Raw genomic sequence first — 18,228 nt, forward strand, 5'->3', positions numbered from 1 at the left:
GTGATGTTGTCCGAGGAGGCTGCACATCTGTGTTCCATTCAGAGAGGGAGAGAGAAAACAGGGAGGGAGAGAGACAGACAGAGAGAGAGACAGAGAGAGAGACAGAGAGCAAGTGAGACACAGAGAGAGAGAGAGAGAGAGAGAGAGAGAGAGAGAGAGAGAGAGTGAGGGAGTGAGGGAGATAGAGGCAGAGACAGAAAGAGAGTGTCACGCTCGTCCTCCTCCTCATCTGAGGAGGAGTAGTTGGAAGGATCGGAGGACCAATATGCAGCGTGGTAAGTGTTCATCTTGATATTTATTTCAAAAGAGAACACTGAACGATCTATACAAAAATAACAAACAACGAACGTGAAGCTATCGAATAATAGTGCTAACACAAAACACTACACATAGACAATCACCCACAACCCACAATGACAAAACAGGCTACCTAAATATGGCTCCCAATCAGAGACAACGACAAACACCTGCCTCTGATTGAGAACCATATCAGGCCAAACACATAGAAATAGACAAACTAGACATACAACATAGAATGCCCACTCAGATCACACCCTGACCAAACAAAACATAGAAACATACAAAGCAAACTATGGTCAGGGCGTGACAGAGAGTGAGACAGAGAGAGAGGGAGACAGATATAGAGAGAGAAAACAGGGAGAGAGCGAGACAGAGGGAGAGAGAAAACAGAGAGAGAAAACAGAGAGAGAGCGAAACAGAGAGAGAGACAGAGAGAGAGAGAGGGGGGGGGGGGGGAGAGAAACAGAAAGATAATATTTAGTGCACTAATGAGGGGGAATGTTCCTAACGGTCCAAATGGACCTGAGGTGAGGTGAGGTGAGGTGAGGTAAGGTGAGGTAAGGTGAGGTGAGGTGAGGTGAGGTGTGAAACAGCCGACACAGCTGTACAGACTGACAGGAAACTTCTATTCTATTATATCTTCCTCTCTCCATAGCTCTTTTCACGTTAGGCTTAGGTTTATTTCAACATCTTGTGTACATATGCAGAAACATATAAAATATGTTGTCATACAATATAAAACACAAGTAAAAAGATGTGATTAGGTTAACTATACCCCTCCTCTCTTTGTCAGAGAAAGGCCCAAAAAATTGTCAAAGACTCCAGCCACCCTAGTCATAGACTGTTCTCTCTGCTACTGCATGGCAAGCGGTACCGGAGCGCCATGTGTAGGACAAAAAAGGCTTCTTAACAGCTTCTACCCCCAAGCCATAGACTGTTGAACAATTAATCCAATGGCCAACTGGACTATTTACGTTGTCAACCCCCCCACACCTTTGTTTTTACACTGCTGCTACTCTCTGTTTATTATCTATGCATAGTCACTTTACCCCTACCTACTGTAATGAACACAATGGGAGACAGAGGACCACAGGAGGAGGCAGGTAGCTGGGTCCAGGGGCAGGCAGAAGGTCATACACAGGGGGTCCAAAAAGGCAACAGTACAGGCAGGGAAAAGGCTAGTAACGTCTTCCGGGAGATTAGGCAACAGGAAATCCGACAGGCTAAAGTACAGGCAGGGAATAGTCAAAAGGCGTCATTAGTGAGGCAGGCCAAAACTATCATACACGGGTGGATTAAATGATGGGAAAAACAGAGCTCCGAATAGAGGTGTGTCACAAAACAAACAATACCTCACAATTGTCGTGTCTTTGGCATCATTAAAGGTGAAGACTGTTATTTTATCAAATCAATTCTCTGTAATTATTATTACGTGATTACACTAATGTAAATTTAATTAACTAGGAAGTCGGGGCACCACGGAATATCTTCAGATTACGAAGTTATACTTTTCCGAATATAACTCTTATAACTCTTTACCTCACCTGAGTCTCATTTGAACGTCGTAAATTGTTGCTTATCTGCACAAACCCAGCCTTTACTATAAATCATCCATACACCAATTGGCTTAATCATTATTTACTAACTAACTAAATGATCACAGAACTGCATAAACAAACAGGAGATATTGGTTACTAACAATGACAGGGAAGATTCCCTAGTGGGCTAAACCGATATGACGGCTTGGTGGACAAAGGGAAGGGGGTGTGGACTGAGAGAGAGCGGGAAAGACAAAATGGATTCATTACACAGTCTATAATTATATACATTGAAATGCTATTCCTTCACACATGAACGGCTGCTCATTCGAGAATAATTGCAAGTACATATTTACGATGTATGTCATTGTTGTCTTCTCTGTTGGAATCCGGTCCGTCTGCTGGAGAGTTCATCCAAGTCTTTCTCTCTTTTTCTGGTTCCCTGAAGATCCATTTTTCGTGGTTAGAATGGATACTTCAGAGTACCATTCAGAAATGTTCTCATAGAATAGAAGTTTCAGTGGTTGTCGGTATTCGCATCCCAGGTTTACATAATTTCTTGCTCCAGACAGGTAATTAGTATCTAAGATTTGCTCTTATTCTGTAGGGATCGATAGTCTGAGTTTAACCATTTTCAGCCGTGTAGCCAATGCTCCACGTGGTATGGTTAGGAATTCAATAACTATTCGCAATCACAGCTCATGCTGTGGGTTTGCTTAGTCTGAAGAGGATTTCCTCAGGTGGGGGTTTTATTCGTAACAATAGGAAAGGGCTGTTCCATGATGCCAGATCATGTCTGTGCTCACGGGGGCGGGTCAATGACTTAGTTAAACTTTAAAGGGAATACAAAACTCTCACATTAAATGTTTAACATCACATTACATCATTTCACAAATAGTTTAATCTTTACTCATTCATTTTATACAAGAAATAGATGCAAACCTCATAATTGAGAAATGTACACATTCAGAGATATAGTTATGTGTGTTTCCTGTCCTCTGAGGTCACCAAATGAAACACACTCAACATAACTGACCCTTAAGTGTCCACTGACCCTTCCCACATTCTCACAAGTGGACATCTAGTTTCATTTTCCCATTTTGAGGATTTAGGAGTTCGACCACGTGAAATACTTTGTTCACTCTGTGGTCTCTCTCTCTCTCTGCATGAAAAGGGGAAGAGAGTCTCTGCCAGGAATTTACGACCTGAGATAACAGAACCTGTGTGTAGGAGCGAGTGAGAGAAGGGGAAGCCACGATCTACACCCAGAAAGGGCCACATCATGACACAATGATGGGGTGCAAAGAACTGAACTATATAGTGTGTGATAATGACATACAGGTGTGTGAACAGGTGATCAGAATTAATGTGATTGGGATCTGGAGAGTGAGCAGCGTTCAGGGGATCTACGTGTTTGAGAGTGTGAGCTGGAAAGTGAGCAGCGTTCAGGGGATCTACGTGTTTGAGAGTGTGAGCTGGAAAGTGAGCAGCGTTCAGGGGATCTACGTGTTTGAGAGTGTGAGCTGGAGAGTGAGCAGCGTTCAGGGGATCTACGTGTTTGAGAGTGTGAGCTGGAAAGTGAGCAGCGTTCAGGGGATCTACGTGTTTGAGAGTGTGAGCTGGAGAGTGAGCAGCGTTCAGGGGATCTACGTGTTTGAGAGTGTGAGCTGGAAGCAGACGTTACACCTACATGTACAAATTGACCTAACCTGTACCCCCACACGTTGACTCGGTACCGGTACCCCCTGTATATAGCCCCGTTATTGTTATTTTATTGTCTTTTTTTTGTCTTTTATTTTTGACTTTAGTTTATTTAGTAAACATTTTCTTAACTCTGTTTCTTGAACTGCGTTGTTGGTTATGGGCTTGTACGTAAGAATTTCACAGTAAGGTCTATAGCTGTTGTATTTGGCGCATGTGACAAATACAATTTGATTTGATGGATGGATTGAAAGATGGATGACAGTGAGGGGCTGGTTGGATTTCAGGTGGATTCATCTTGTTAATGATGAGGTTCTGTCTATCATTACAGAGGATGGACATCTTTTCTGTGTCTCTGTCTCTGCAGAGTAAGGAGGTTGGTGTCCAGCTTCAGGAGGATCTGATGAAGGTTCTGAACGAGCTCTACGCGGTAAGACTGACTCGTCACACACACACACACACACACACACACACACACACACACACACACACACACACACACACACACACACACACACACACACACACACACACACACTCTTCACCACAATGAGACTGGTGTTGTATGTGTAGGCAAGTCAACATAGCCGTTTGATAGTCAGCATGTGTTTTAACTGTGTTTGTGGAGGAGGACATAGTCCCAGGGAGATTCCCTGCTGGGAGGGAGGTTGTTCTCTGTTTAGGGGCAGCAGAGGAACCACATAACTATGTCAAGACAAGTAGCAGCAGACTAATAGTGTAATTACACAGTGAGACACTCCACTAGACAGAAATAGACCGGCACACACACAGTATGGAGAGAGGACTGGGCTCAATGTCTGCCTCAGTACTCCACAGAGTCTGACAGACAGAATGTGTTTGGTGCTGTGCAGATAATCATATCTATACATCACCTCAACTCCTAAACACCTCAGCTTTAAAGCGGCATTCAGCAGTTGAAACAATCACAAAAACCAAGCGGATCCCCGCCTCTGTTTCAGTTCAAATCTGAAGGACAAGGCAGGAGAAATGTAACAACTCTCAGATTAATGGATAGAGCTATAGATGCAACGACTGACTATCCATGATATCAACATATAGCTTTAACCATGTTTTAACACTATATGGTGTTTGTTTACATTTACTTTATTGACCAACATTGTAGTAAAACAATCAAATATTTTGGGTTCTGGTGGGGTGCGACTGTTGAACTAAGCTCATGAGGCATTTATAAGTTACATTCTTCATGAATCAATGGGTACATATCATTCATTTACAAGTCCAAAAATGAATGGAGCAATTACAGATTGCCCCTTTAAGTGATCCTTTTTCAAGAGATTAGTGAATCTGAATCTGAGCCTTGCTTAGCTCTGGCCACACACACACACACACACACACACACACACACACACACACACACACACACACACACACACACACACACACACACACACACACACACACACACACACACACACACACACACACCCTTGTGAAGCAGCAGTCTGATAGTTTAAAGAGGGAAACTCATGGGGTCGTCCGCCCATGTTTCCCCTTTAAGTGGTCAGTGTTAGTGCTGACACTGCACACACTGACACACGTGTGTGGCATTCCCTGGCAGAATTGTGTGTGTGAGAGAAACACAGAGACAGAGACAAAGTGAAGAAAAGTGTGTGTGTGTGTGTATGTATGCACGTCAGGGTTTCCGTTAGGAAAATGTGGTGCCGGACATTTGACCGGCAGCATTTTAATTTACCGGACATTTGACCGACAGCATTTTAATTTACCGGACATTTGACCGGCAGCATTTTAATTTACCGGACATTTGACCGGCAGCATTTTAATTTACCGGACATTTGACCGACAGCATTTTAATTTACCGGACATTTGACCGGCAGCATTTTAATTTACCGGACATTTGACCGGCAGCATTTTAATTTACCGGACATTTGACCGGCAGCATTTTAATTTACCGGACATTTGACCGACAGCATTTTAATTTACCGGACATTTGACCGACAGCATTTTAATTTACCGGACATTTGATAAACTTACTGAACCATATGCGTTAGGTGTGTAACCTGATTAGGGTGCGATTAGGTTAGAGCTGCCGCTTTCAAGGAGCTGGACTCTAACCCGAAGCTTATAAGAAATCCTGCTATGCCCTCCGACGAACCATCAAACAGGCAAAGCATCAATACAGGACTAAGATCGAGTCCTACTACACCGGCTCTGACGCTAGTGGGATGTGGCAGGGCTTGCAAACCATTACATACTACAAAGGGAAGCACAGCCGAGAGCTGCCCAGTTACACAAGCCTACCAGATGAGCTAAATAACTTATATGCTCGCTTCGAGGCAAATAACACGGAAACATGCATGAGAGCACCAGCTGTACCGGAAGACTGTGTGATTACACTCTCCGCAGCCGATGTGAGTAAGACCTATAAACAGGTAAACATTCACAAGGCCGCAGGGCCAGACGGATTACCATGACATGTACTCCGAGCATGCGCTGACCAACTGGCAAGTGTCTTCACTGACATTTTTAACCTCTCCCTGTCCGAGTCTGTAATACCAACATGTTTTAAGCAGACCACCATAGTGCCTGTGCCCAAGAACACTAAGGTAACCTGCCTAAATGGTTACCGGCCCGTAGCACTCACGTCTGTAGCCATGTAGTGCTTTGAAACACTGGTCATGGCTCACATCAACACCATCATCCCAGAAACCCTAGACCCACTCCAATGTTCATACCACCCAAACAGATCCACAGATGATGCAATCTCTATTGCACTCCACACTGCTCTTTCATACCTGGACAAAAGGAACACCTATGTGAGAATGCTATTCATTGACTTCAGCTCAGCGTTCAACACCATAGTGCCCTCAAAGCTCATCATTAAGCTAAAGACCCAGGGACTAAACACATCCCTCTGCAACTGGATCCTGGACTTCCTGACTGGCCACCACCAGGTGGTAAGGGTAGGTAACAACACATCCGCCACGCTGATCCTCAACACAGGGGCCCCTCGGGGGTGTGTGCTCAGCCCCCTCCTGTACTCCCTGTTCACTCATGACTGCACGGCCAGGCACGACTCCAACACCATCATTAAATTTGCCGATGACACAACAGTAGTTGGCCTGATCACCGACAACAACTAGACAGCCTATAGGGAGGAGGTCAGAGACCTGGCCGTGTGGTGCCAGGACAACAACCTCTCCCTCAACTTGATCAAGACAAGGAGATGATTGTAGACTACAGAAAAAGAGGACCGAGCACGCCCCCATTCTCATCGACGGGGCTGCAGTGGAGCAGGTTGAGAGCTTCAAGGGTCCTCAGATCCTCAAAAGTTTCTACAGTTGTACCATCGAGAGCATCCTGACTGGTTGCATCACTGCCTGGTATGGCAACTGCTCGGCTTCTGACCACAAGGCACTACAGAGGGTATTGCGAACGGCCCAGTAGATCACTGGGGCCAAGCTTCCTGCCATCCAGGACCTCTATACTAGGCGGTGTCAGAGGAAGGCCCTAAGAATTGTCAAAGACTCCAGCCACACTAGTCATAGACTGTTCTCTCTGCTACCGCATGGCAAGCGATACCGGAGCGCCAAGTCTAGGTCCGAGAGGCTTCTAAACAGCTTTTACCCCCAAGCCATAAGACTGCTGAACATCTAGTCAAATGGCAACCCAGACTTTTTGCATTAACTCCCCCCCCCCCCCTCCCCTCTCCACACCACTGCCACTCTCTGTTGTCATCTATGTGTGGTCATTTTGATAACTCTGCCTACATGTACATACCACCTCAACTGGCCGTGCCCTCGCACATTGACTCTGTACCGGCACCCCCCTGTATATATTGTTATTTTTTGTAACTGCTCTTTATTTACTTCTTACTTTTATCTCTTATTCTTTTCCGTATTTTTTTGAAACTGCACTGTTGGTTAGGGGCTCGTAAGTAAGCATTTCACTGTAAGGTCTACACCTGTTGTATTCGGGCGCATGTGACTAATACAATTTGATTTGATACTTCTTAATGAATTCTGATGTTGAAGATGCTAGACTAACTGTCCACATGTACTTTTCCTCAGCCGACAAGACGAGTAACAAACAGAAAAATCACTAACCTATGTCAGTCTACTATCTCCCATAGTAAGACAGTTTACCTATTCTATTGATCAGCTTTTTTATTTATGTATTTTATTTATTTCACCTTTATTTAACCAGGTAGGCTAGGTGAGGACAAGTTCTCATTTGCAACTGCGACCTGGCAAAGATAAAGCAAAGCAGTTCGACACATACAACAACAACACAGAGTTACACATGGAATAAACAAACATAAAATCAATAATACAGTAGAAAAATATATACAGTGGGGAGAACAAGTATTTGATACACTGCCGATTTTGCAGGTTTTCCTACTTACAAAGCATGTAGAGGTCTGTCATTTTTATCATAGGTACACTTCAACTGTGAGAGACGGAATCTAAAACAAAAATCCAGAAAATCACATTGTATGATTTTTAAGTAATTAATTTGCATTTTATTGCATGACATAAGTATTTGATCACCTACCAACAAGTAAGAATTCCGGCTCTCACAGACCTGTTAGTTTTTCTTTAAGAAGCCCTCCTGTTCTCCACTCATTACCTGTATTAACTGCACCTGTTTGAACTCGTTACCTGTATAAAAGACACCTGTCCACACACTCAATCGAACAGACTCCAACCTCTCCACAATGGCCAAGACCAGAGAGCTGTGTAAGGACATCAGGGATAAATTGTAGACCTGTACAAGGCTGGGATGGGCTACAGGACAATAGGCAAGCAGCTTGGTGAGAAGGCAACAACTGTTGGCACAATTATTAGAAAATGGAAGAAGTTCAAGATGACGGTCAATCACCCTCGGTCTGGGGCTCCATGCAAGATCTCACCTCGTGGGGCATCAATGATCATGAGGAATGTGAGGGATCAGCCCAGAACTACACGGCAGGACCTAGTCAATGACCTGAAGAGAGCTGGGACCACAGTCTCAAAGAAAACCATTAGTAACACACTACGCCGTCATGGATTAAAATCCTGCAGCGCACGCAAGGTCCCCCTGCTCAAGCCAGCGCATGTCCAGGCCCGTCTGAAGTTTGCCAATGACCATCTGGATGATCCAGAGGAGGAATGGGAGAAGGTCATGTGGTCTGATGAGACAAAAATAGAGCTTTTTGCTCTAAACTCCACTCGCCGTGTTTGGAGGAATAGAAGGATGAGTACAACCCCAAGAACACCATCCCAACCGTGAAGCATGGAGGTGGAAACATCATTCTTTGGGGATGCTTTTCTGCAAAGGGGACAGGACGACTGCACCGTATTGAGGGGAGGATGGATGGGGCCATGTATCGCGAGATCTTGACCAACAACCTCCTTCCCTCAGTAAGAGCATTGAAGATGGGTCGTGGCTGGGTCTTCCAGCATGACAACGACCCGAAACACACAGCCAGGGCAACTAAGGAGTGGCTCCGTAAGAAGCATCTCAAGGTCCTGGAGTGGCCTAACCAGTCTCCAGACCTGAACCCAATAGAAAATCTTTGGAGGGAGCCGAAAGTCCGTATTGCCCAGCGACAGCCCCGAAACCTGAAGGATCTGGAGAAGGTCTGTATGGAGGAGTGGGCCAAAATCCCTGCTGCAGTGTGTGCAAACCTGGTCAAGAACTACAGGAAACGTATGATCTCTGTAATTGCAAACTAAGGTTTCTGTACCAAATATTCAGTTCTGCTTTTCTGATGTATCAAATACTTATGTCATGCAATAAAATGCAAATTAATTACTTAAAAATCATACAATGTGATTTTCTGGATTTTTGTTTTAGATTCCTTCTCTCACAGTTGAAGTGTACCTATGATAAAAATTACAGACCTCTACATGCTTTGTAAGTAGGAAAACCTGCAAAATCGTCAGTGTATCAAATACTTGTTCTCCCCACTGTATACAGCATGTGCAAATGAGGTAGGATAAGAGAGGTGAGGCAATAAATAGGCCATGGTGGCGAAGTAATTACAATAAAGCAATTAAACACTTGAATGGTAGGATGTGCAGAAGATGAATGTGCAAGTAGAGATACTATCACGATCGTGTGGAGGAGAGACGGACCAAGGCGCAGCGGGATATGAATACATCTTCTTTTATTTGAACGACGAAGATGAACACGAAACGAAACACTTATACAAACTATACAAAACAACAAACGACCGTGAAGCTATAAACGTAGTGCACACACACAGGCTACAAACGTTCAACATAGACACAGACAATTACCCACAAAAACCTAGTGCCTATGGCTGCCTTAAATATGGCTCCCAATCAGAGACAATTAATGACATCTGTCTCTGATTGAGAACCATTCAGGCAACCATAGACACAGCTAGACTTCTATACTAAACATAAACCCAACTACTCTAATAAACCCCCTAAACCTTACAACCACCCTAGACACTACAAAAAACACATACATTCCCCATGTCACACCCTGACCTAACTAAAATAATAAAGAAAACAAAGAATACTAAGGCCAGGGTGTGACAGTACCCCCCCCCCAAAGGTGCAGACTCCGACCGCACAAACTGACATAGAAAGGGGAGGGTCCGGGGTGGGCCCCATCATGGCGGCGGCTCGGGTGCGGGACGTGGCCCCCACTCCACCATTGTCCATACCCGCTTTGGTAGCCTCCTCCAAATGGCCACCCTCCAAATACCCCCACCTAAAATAATAGGCCTCAGCAGGACAAGGGGCAGCACCGGGACAAGGGGCAGCACCGGGACAAGGGGCAGCACCGGGACAAGGGGCAGCCCCGGGATAAGGGGCAGCTCCGGACTGAAGGACGGCAGCTCCGGACTGAGGGGCGGATCCTGGCTGGCTGGCTCTGGCGGATCCTGGCTGGCTGGCTCTGGCGGATCCTGGCTGGCTGACGGCTCTGGCGGATCCTGGCTGGCTGACGGCTCTGGCGGATCCTGGCTGGCTGACGGCTCTGGCTGGTCTTGGCTGGCTGACGGCTCTGGCTGGTCTTGGCTGGCTGACGGCTCTGGCTGGTCATGTCTGGCTGACGGCTCTGGCTGGTCATGTCTGGCTGGCGGTTCTGGCTGGTCCTGTCTGGTTGGCGGCTCTGGCAGATCCTGTCTGGTTGGCGGCTCTGGCAGATCCTGTCTGGTTGGCGGCTTTGGCAGATCCTGTCTGGTTGGCGGCTCTGGCAGATCCTGTCTGGTTGGCGGCTCTGACAGATCCTGTCTGGTTGGCGGCTCTGGCAGATCCTGTCTGGTTGGCGGCTCTGGCAGATCCTGTCTGGTTGGCGGCTCTGGCAGATCCTGTCTGGTTGGCGGCTCTGGCAGATCCTGACTGACGAATGGCTCTAGCGGCTCCTGACTGACTAACGGCTCTGACGGCTCGGGACAGACGGGCGGCTCTAATGGCTCTGTGCAGACGGATGGCTCAGATGGCGCTGGGTAGACGGATGGCTCAGATGGCGCTGGGTAGACGGATGGCTCAGATGGCGCTGGGTAGACGAATGGCTCAGATGGCGCTGGGTAGACGGATGGCTCAGATGGCGCTGGGTAGACGGATGGCTCAGATGGCGCTTGGCAGACGGATGGCTCTGGCTGATCCTGTCTGGCGAAAGGCTCTAGCTGATCCTGTCTGGCGGAAGGCTCTAGCGGCTCCTGTCTGGCGGACGGCTCTAAAGGCTCATGGCAGACGGGCGGCTTTGAAGGCTCAGTCCAGACGGGCAGTTCATGCGGCGCTTGGCAGACGGACAGTTCAGACGGCGTTGGGCAGACGGGCAGTTCAGGCGCCGCTGGGCAGACGGCAGACTCTGGCCGGCTGAGACGCACTATAGGCCTGGTGCGTGGCGCCGGAACAGGAGGTACCGGGCTAAGGACACGCACCTTTATGCTAGTGCGGGGAGCAGCAACAGGACGCACAGGACTCTGGGGACACACAGGAGGCTTGGTGCGTGGTGTAGGCACTGGTGGTAATGGGCTGGAGACATGCACCACAGGGCTAGTGCGTGGAGGAGGAACAAGGCTCTGGAAACGCACTGGAAGCCTGGTGCGTGGTGTAGGCACTGGTGGTACTGGGCTGGGGCGGGGCGGGGAGGTGGCGCCGGAAATACCGGACCGTGCAGGCGTACTGGCTCCCTTGAGCACTGAGCCTGCCCAACCTTACCTGGTTGTATGCTCCCCGTCGCCCGACCAGTGCGGGGAGGTGGAATAACCCGCACCGGCCTATGTAGGCGAACCGGGGACACCATGCGTAAGGCTGGTGCCATGTAAGCCGGCCCGAGGAGACGCACTGGTGGCCAGATGCGTTGGGCCGGCTTCATGACATCCGGCTCAACGCTCAATCTAGCCCGGCCGATACGTGGAGCTGGAATGTACCGAACCGGGCTATGCACGCGTACAGGAGACACCATGCGCTCTACTGCGTAACACGGTGTCTGCCCGTACTCTCGCTCTCCACGGTTAGCCTGGGAAGTGGGCGCAGGTCTCCTACCTGCCCTCGGCCCACTACCTCTTAGCCCCCCCCCAAGAAAATGTTGGGTTGTACTCACGGGCTTCCAGCCTTGCTTCCGTGCTGCCTCCTCATATCGCCGCCTCTCTGCTTTCGCTGCCTCCAGCTCAGCTTTGGGGCGGCGATATTCTCCTGGTTGAGCCCAAGGTCCCTTACCATCCAATTCGTCCTCCCATGTCCAGAAATCCTGTGTAGGTGGGTCCTGTTGCCGCTTGACACGCCGCTTGGTCCGATTTAGGTGGGTAATTCTGTCACGATCGTGTGGAGGAGAGACGGACCAAGGCGCAGCGGGATATGAATACATCTTCTTTTATTTGAACGACGAAGATGAAACACGAAACGAAACACTTATACAAACTATACAAAACAACAAACGACCGTGAAGCTATAAACGTAGTGCACACACACAGGCTACAAACGTTCAACATAGACACAGACAATTACCCACAAAAACCTAGTGCCTATGGCTGCCTTAAATATGGCTCCCAATCAAAGACAATTAATGACATCTGTCTCTGATTGAGAACCATTCAGGCAACCATAGACACAGCTAGACTTCTATACTAAACATAAACCCAACTACTCTAATAAACCCCCTAAACCTTACAACCACCCTAGACACTACAAAAAACACATACATTCCCCATGTCACACCCTGACCTAACTAAAATAATAAAGAAAACAAAGAATACTAAGGCCAGGGTGTGACAGATATTGGGGTGCAAAGGAGCATGATAAATAAATAAATACAGTATGGGGATGAGGTAGATTGAATGGGCTATTTACAGATGAGCTATGTACAGTTGCAGTGATCTGTGAGCTGCTCTGACAGCTGGTGCTTAAAGCTAGTGAGGCTAGTAAGCTAGTAAGAGTCTGCAGCTTCAGAGATTTTTGCAGTTTGTTCCAGTCATTGGCAGCAGAGAACTGGAAGGAGAGGCGGCCAAAGGAAGAATTGGCTTTGGGGGTGACCAATGAGATATACCTGCTGGATTGCGTGCTACGGGTGGGTGCTGCTATGGTGACCAGTGAGCTGAGATAAGGCGGGGCTTTACCTAGCAGAGACTTGTAGATGACCTGGAGCCAGTGGGTTTGGCGACGAGTATGAAGCGAGGGCTAGCCAACGAGAGCATACAGGTCGCAGTGGTGGGTAGTATATGGGGCTTTGGTGACAAAATGGATGGCACTGTGATAGACTGCATCCAATTTGTTGAGTAGAGTGTTGGAGGCTATTTTGTAAATGACATCGCCGAAGTCGAGGATCGGTAGGATGGTCAGTTTTACGAGGGTATGTAAGTCAGAACCGTCGAGAGTAGTGATGCTGGATGGGCAGGTAGGTGCGGGCAGCAATCGGTTGAAGAGCATGCATTTAGTTTTACTTGCATTTAAGAGCAGTTGGAGGCCATGGAAGGAGAGTTGTATGGCATTGAAGCTCATCTGGAGGTTAGTTAACACAATGTCCAAAGAAGGGCCAGAAGTATACAGAATGATGTCATCTGCGTAGAGGTGGATCAATGAATCACCAGCAGCGAGAGCGACATCATTGATGTATACAGAGAAGAGAGTCGGCCCGAGAATTGAACCCTGTGGCACCCCCATAGAGACTGCCAGAGGTCCGGAAAACAGGTCCTCCGATTTGACATACTGAACTCTATCGGAGAAGTAGTTGGTGAACCAGGCGAGGAAATCATTTGAAAAACCAAGGCTGTCGAGTCTGCCAATAAGAATGTTGTGATTGACAGAGTCGAAAGCCTTAGCCTGGTCGATGAATACGGCTGCACAGTAATGTCTCTTATCGATGGTGGTTATGATATCATTTAGGACCTTGAGCGTGGCTGAGGTGCACCCATGACCAGCTCTGAAACCAGATTGCATAGCGGAGAAGGTACGGTGAGATTCGAAATGGTCGGTAATCTGTTTGTTAACTTGGCTTTCAAAGACCTTAGAAAGGCAGGGTAGAATAGATATAGGTCTAGAGTGTCTCTCCCTTTGAAGAGGGGCATGACCGCGGCAACTTTCCAATCTAAATCAAATCAAATCAAATTTTATTAGTCACATACACATGGTTAGCAGATGTTAATGCGAGTGTAGCGAAATGCTTGTGCTTCTAGTTCCGACAATGCAGTAATAACAACAAGTAATCTAACCTAACAATTCCACAACTACTACCTTATACACACAAGTGTAAAGGGATAAAGAATATGTACATAAAGATATATGAATGAGTGATGGTACAGAACGGCATAGGCAAGATGCAGTAGATGGTATAGAGTACGGTATATACATATGAGATGAGTACTGTAGGGTATGTAAACATAAAGTGGCATAGTTTAAAGTGGCTAGTGGTACATGTATTACATAAAGATGGCAAGATGCAGTAGATGATATAGAGTACAGTATATACATATACATATGAGATGGGTAATGTAGGGTATGTAAACATTATATTAAGTGGCATTGTTTAAAGTGGCTAGTGGTACATTTTTACATAATTTCCATCAATTCCCATTTTTAAAGTGGCTGGAGTTGAGTCAGTATGTTGGCAGCGGCCGCTAAATGTTAGTGGTGGCTGTTTAACAGTCTGATGGCCTTGAGATAGAAGCTGTTTTTCAGTCTCTCGGTCCCTGCTTTGATGCACCTGTACTGACCTCGCCTTCTGGATGATAGCGGGGTGAACAGGCAGTGGCTTGGGTGGTTGTTGTCCTTGATGATCTTTATGGCCTTCCTGTGACATCGGGTGGTGTAGGTGTCCTGGAGGGCAGGTAGTTTGCCCCCGGTGATGCGTTCTGCAGACCTCACTACCCTCTGGAGAGCCTTACGGTTGTGGGCGGAGCAGTTGCCGTACCAGGCGGTGATACAGCCCGACAGGATGCTCTCGATTGTGCATCTGTAGAAGTTTGTGAGTGCTTTTGGTGACAAGCCGAATTTCTTCAGCCTCCTGAGGTTGAAGAGGCGCTGCTGCGCCTTCTTCACAACGCTGTCTGTGTGGGTGGACCAATTCAGTTTGTCCGTGATGTGTACACCGAGGAACTTAAAACTTTCCACCTTCTCCACTACTGACCCGTCGATGTGGATAGGGGGGTGCTCCCTCTGCTGTTTCCTGAAGTCCACAATCTATGGGAATCTCAGACGATACGAAAGAGAGGTTGAACAGGCTAGTAATAGGGGTTGCAACAATTTCGGCAGATAATTTTAGAAAGAGAGGATCCAGATTGTCTAGCCCGGCGGATTTGTAGGGGTCCAGATTTTGCAGCTCTTTCAGAACAACAGCTGTCTGGATTTGGGTGAAGGAGAAGTGGGGGAGGTTTGGGCGAGTTGCTGTGGGAAGCGCAGGGCTGTTGACCGGGGTAGGGGTAGCCAGGTGGAAAGTATGGCCAGCCGTAGAAAAATGCTTATTGAAATTCTCAATTCTCAAATCAAATCAAATTTTATTATTGTGGTTTTATCGGGGATAACAGTGTTTCCTAGCCTCAGTGTAGTGGGCAGCTGGGAGGAGGTGATCTTCTTCTCCATTGACTTTACAGTGTCCCAAAACTTTTTTTGAGTTTGTGCTACAGGATGCAAATTTCTGCTTGAAAAGCTAGCCTTAGCTTAGCTAGCCTTAGCTTTGTGTATATTTGTTCCTAACTTCCCTGAAAACTTGCATATCACGGGGGCTGTTCGATGCGAATGCAGAACGCCACATGATGTTTTTGTGCTGGTCAAGGGAAGTCAGGTCTGGAGAGAACCAAGGGCTATATCTGTTCCTGGTTCTAATTTTTTTGAATGGGGCATGCTTATTTAAGATGGTGAGGAAGGCACTTTTAAAGAATAACCAGGCATCCTCTACTGACGGGATGAGGTCAATATCCTTCCAGGATACCCGGGCCAGGTCGATTATGAAGGCCTGCTCGCTGAAGTGTTTTAGGGAGCGTTTGACAGTGATGAGGGGTGGTTGTTTGACCGCAGACCCATTACGGATGCAGGCAATGAGGCAGTGATCGCTGAGATCTTGGTTGAAAACAGCAGAGGTGTATTTGGAGGGCAAGTTGGTTCGGATGATATCCCGTGTTTACGGATTCAGGGTTGTAGGTTCATTGATAATTTGTGTGAGTGTCACGCCCTGACTAGGGTGGGCATTCTAGTTTCTTTATTTCTATGTTTTGTATTTCTATGTTTTGGCAGGGTATGGTTCTCAGTCAGGGACAGCTATCTATCGTTGTCTCTGATTGGGAATCATACTTAGGCAGCCTTTTTTCCTTTGGTGTTTGTGGGTAGTTATCTTTGTTAGTGGCACTATAGTCCTGTAAGCTTCACGGTTGTTTCTTCGTTTCTTGTTTTGTTGGCGACATTTACAATAATAAAAGAAAATGTACGCTCACGACGCTGCACCTTGGTCCTCTTCTTCAGACGAGCGTGACAGTGAGATTGAGGGCATCAAGCTTAGATTGTGGAGGAAGAAGTAGGCTATTCCAAACAGTCTCTCATACCAGGGATACATTTTTTTTTATGTAAAAAAGCAATGAGTCTGATGCAACAGATCAGAACGTTTATTTTAAAATGTTGATCAACTCTTATTTCTTCCCATTGTAAGCGTAGCGATGTGTACAAGGCAGGAGGCTACGTGAGAATGTTCGTTCCATAATGCAGTTACTGCTGCTCTTTAATTATTTCTTACTTTTATTTCTTATTCTTTTTTGGGGGGGGTATTTTTATATTTCTTTTTTTGACAAATAAAATTTGATTTGATTTGAATTAACAGGTAAAGACCATTGTCAAAAGGGCACCACACATGCAGTGTCATGTGACAGAGATGGAAATATCCATTAGAAAGTTGAAGAGTGGGGATATAATATGCAACAACTAACATGGGTTACTAATATGACTAGGATTGTGCCTTTGGCTACTGGACAATGAAAGAAAGTTGCTAAAAAATAATTGCCTTCAAGGATATGGTCTGATTTTGTCTAGGCTACTTTGAAGCAAGGTAAGACATGCCTCATAATATGTATTAAGACTTTCAGGGTTTCAAACAATTAAGTATAGGTTTTCAAAATGCATACTGCCTCCAGCTCATTGCAAAGTGGTACGTGACGTGCTGATGAAGCCTGCCTGATGAAGCCTGCCTGATGAAGCCTGCCTGATGAAGACTGCCTGATGAAGACTGCCTGATGAAGACTGCCTGATGAAGAGTGTTTGAGATGCTGTAGCAGCAGCTGTCACACTGACAGATTTTCCACTCAAAAGTTCTGTATCTGTATTCTGTACGCGTGTGAAAAATAAGGTCAATGTCAAAGGTGTTCAATCCACAGACTCATGTACGTAACAAATATACTGTACAAATGCGCCAATTTAATTCCACTAAATTATGCAAATGAACCTATAGAACGATAAGCATGACCAGTTAAATATATTTCCATCGATTGGTATTTCCATCAATGAAAAGACTAAAAAGCATTATTTCGCTATGTGATTTTTCTTCTTCTCCAGGACAATTGGCCAGCGGCAATTTTATTAATCGTCTTTTTAAAATGATCGGCCAAAAGACGGCTATTACCGGCTAACAGAAACCCTGATGCACATGCATGTGTGTGTGGAATTCCCTGTCAGCCAGTGGTATGCCAGCGCACCAGGCCTCTCATTCCTAACAATCCACTGTCCAGCGGTGTGACATTGTATGACACACGCACCCTTGAGAAGCACGGCTGGACAGTGTATGACACACACACAGACACAAACACACACACACACAACCCTCTCTCTCGCTCTCTCTCTCACTGCTCCTCCTGTCCCCCTGTGTAGGTGATGAAGACATACCACATGTACAACACAGACAGTATCAACTCTGAGAACAAACTGAAGGATGCAGAGAAACAGGAGGAGAAGCAGATGGGGCGCTCTGGTCGCCAGGACGACAGACAGACTCCCAGGTCACCTGACACACTGGCCAGCATCAAGACGGAGGAGAAACATGTCCGACGCTCCTCAGTCAAGAAGATAGAGAAGATGAAGGAGAAGGTAAAGCGTGTGTGTGTGTGTGTGTGTGTGTGTGTGTGTGTGTGTGTGTGTGTGTGTGTGTGTGTGTGTGTGTGTGTGTGTGTGTGTGTGTGTGTGTGTGTGTGTGTGTGTGTGTGTGTGTGTGTGTGTGTGTGTGTGAAGAATTCCCTGTCTTAAGTCAGTTAGGA

At 46.6% G+C, this 18,228-nt stretch overlaps 1 protein-coding gene across 6 annotated transcripts in view; it reads left to right on the forward strand.

Annotated features, from left to right (window-relative positions):
- LOC139555557 (SLIT-ROBO Rho GTPase-activating protein 2B-like) overlaps positions 1-18,228 on the forward strand; it is a 174,511-nt gene that overhangs the window by 116,560 nt on the left and 39,723 nt on the right. For all 6 annotated transcript variants that reach the window (XM_071369177.1, XM_071369178.1, XM_071369173.1 and 3 more), the window contains 2 exons: positions 3,907-3,969; positions 17,846-18,061. In XM_071369177.1, coding sequence (XP_071225278.1) covers positions 3,907-3,969; positions 17,846-18,061 — 279 coding nt within the window. The remainder of the gene's footprint in view (positions 1-3,906; positions 3,970-17,845; positions 18,062-18,228) is intronic.

The sequence above is a fragment of the Salvelinus alpinus genome, chromosome 2 (assembly GCF_045679555.1).
Source record: "Salvelinus alpinus chromosome 2, SLU_Salpinus.1, whole genome shotgun sequence".
NCBI lineage: Eukaryota > Metazoa > Chordata > Actinopteri > Salmoniformes > Salmonidae > Salvelinus > Salvelinus alpinus.